The 2,200-nt window shown below is 40.9% G+C and overlaps 1 protein-coding gene across 1 annotated transcript in view; it reads left to right on the forward strand.

Moving 5' to 3' along the window:
• Positions 1 to 2,200, forward strand: part of LOC106527235 (vacuolar protein sorting-associated protein 13D) — a gene marked incomplete at its 5' end in the record, with an annotated part of 64,580 nt that overhangs the window by 20,043 nt on the left and 42,337 nt on the right. The window contains 1 exon segment of the mRNA XM_014022063.1: positions 145 to 320. Within this exon segment, the coding sequence (XP_013877517.1) occupies positions 145 to 320 (176 nt within the window).

Consider the following 2,200-nt stretch of genomic DNA (forward strand, 5'->3'; position numbering starts at 1 on the left):
TATATATATTAACCTTTATTTATCCAGGTAAACTGTTTGAGAACCACTTCTCATTTACAAACATGACCTGGCCAAGAGGCTGCGTATKAAGTCTTAATCTAGATGATAAATATACTTTGTTATTTTTACCTCCTTGTGTTTTAGGGTACATCCAACCCAGAGGGGTACATTTCCACCTTATCAGGATCCAGCGTTGTGTTTCACTGGCCCCGCAATGATTATGACCAGCTGCTCTGCGTGCGCCTCATGGATGTCCCCAACTGTACCTGGTCAGGAGGCTTTGAGGTCAACAAACCAAAATCTTTCCACATTAATATGAGGTGAATCCAAAAAAACGTAGTTAACCTGATGATGTTCTTTTAAAATTAGTTTGCTGTTTAGAGCATTTCTTCAAATGTTTAATTAATAGGTCATGTCTATTTTTTCCACCTTTTTGTGAAGCTGGAGAGTTCCTTCAGTGACAGACATTATTCTAGTCCTTTCTCCTAGCAACTCTTAGACATGGAAACAATCAGTGCTCACAAACTGAAGACGTTGCTACATGCCTGCTGTTTTTTGCACAATATTTTCATTGTTTTAAAAAGTCTGGTGGTGKTTTTTTTTCTTTTATTCCTGGTCAAAAGTCATGCATATGGTGCACATTCTTTATTTAAGTCTTGCTTTTCATATTTCTACTTTGTGTGAATTGCCTGTGACTTTCCTGATGATGCAACTGAATTTAACCACTGAGGGATAATAAAGGCTATTTTCATTCTATTTTACATAGATGCCAGAGCCCCTGCTGTGTGTGAGTGAGCCCATCTATATCAAATTGATATTGCTCAACCTCACACCCAAGCTCCGGCTTCTTTCTAACTAGTGAGGTGACATTACAATTACCTACAGCCAGTTTGTGTTGCCAGGAATCATTATGCAAAATAAGCATTTTTTAGCTTTATATCTGAATCATTTATTTATTGTCATTCACACACAACATCAAAGATGCAATGCAGAATGAAATTGCAGTTTAGAACATCCGTCCGGAGAAACACACAAATAAAAAACATGGGGGAACGAATGTCCAGGGTCTTTCGCACGATGGTGCACTACCCTTTGCAGCTTAGAAAACACACACTAGGAAAGGTGAGTTAAAAAAGAAGCTCTGATCCTGTGTTTACACAGAAACACAGAATCATACTCTCAAAAAACCACTCACGTCAGTGCAAGGCAGCTAAGGAAGGGAGGGGGCTGGGGGTCGAAAACACATAAGGGGAAGTAAGATGGGGCAGGTTAAGAGGAGTAGGTGATGTTGAGAGAGGGGGKTCAGTGCTAGGACCCAACCCTGCCCCCTCCAGAGTCACATGATGTTATCATGTCTGCTGAGTTCGCTAGAGTTCAGAGTTTTCTCCTCCTCAGCCAATTGAGTTCCAAGGCTGGGTCCAACACGGTTGATGGGGGTGGGAGCAAATCCAGCTCTTAGTTGACATTCCATCCTGGGGAGATTGAGATAAACACTGCCGTCAGGGTCGCTATCACTTTTCGACAAATCTGGAACCCTCCTCCGCCGATCAGCAGGAATCCAGTTATCAGAAATCCAATCTTCCACGTCTTCAATGGAAAGTGATGCTGGYATATTAGATTCCAGCCCCAGGAGTCAGACAAGTCCAGCAGCAACCGTTCCACCCAGACAGCCACGTTCCCCTCGTTCCRAGTGTGGAAAAAAGTGTTTCTTGCATTCAGAGACCAGTTGACCAAATCCATAATTCCTTTAGTTTTGGATGGTAGGTGAAAAAAAGAACATAGAAGATGTCATGGCATAATGTCATTCCCTCATCAAAAACATACATACCCTGGATGTTGATTTGACTACTTAACGCATGTTTGAGAAATGCTTGAATCTCCTCTGGTAGCCATTCCTAACACTTGAGTGTACATAGCACCTCCCTGGAGCTGAGTCCCAGCAGAGCTCCTTCCTGGACTTCAGTCTGCAGTAGGGCTGGGCGATATGCGAAAAAAATGATCACAATTTATTTTTTCATATTGTCCCATCTCGATTATTATCACAGTTATTTTATTAACCTAAAAACTGTGTAATTAAAAAGTGACTGAAAAATAATTTAACAAATAAATAGCTACAGAAATAAAGCTGTCTGTTATTTCACTTTCACCGATATAATAAATAGCTGCGGTTCAGTAGAACATTAAAGTCTTTTTGTAAGGT

This window comes from Austrofundulus limnaeus, unplaced genomic scaffold, assembly GCF_001266775.1.
Source record: "Austrofundulus limnaeus strain Quisiro unplaced genomic scaffold, Austrofundulus_limnaeus-1.0 Scaffold316, whole genome shotgun sequence".
NCBI classification, from domain to species: domain Eukaryota; kingdom Metazoa; phylum Chordata; class Actinopteri; order Cyprinodontiformes; family Rivulidae; genus Austrofundulus; species Austrofundulus limnaeus.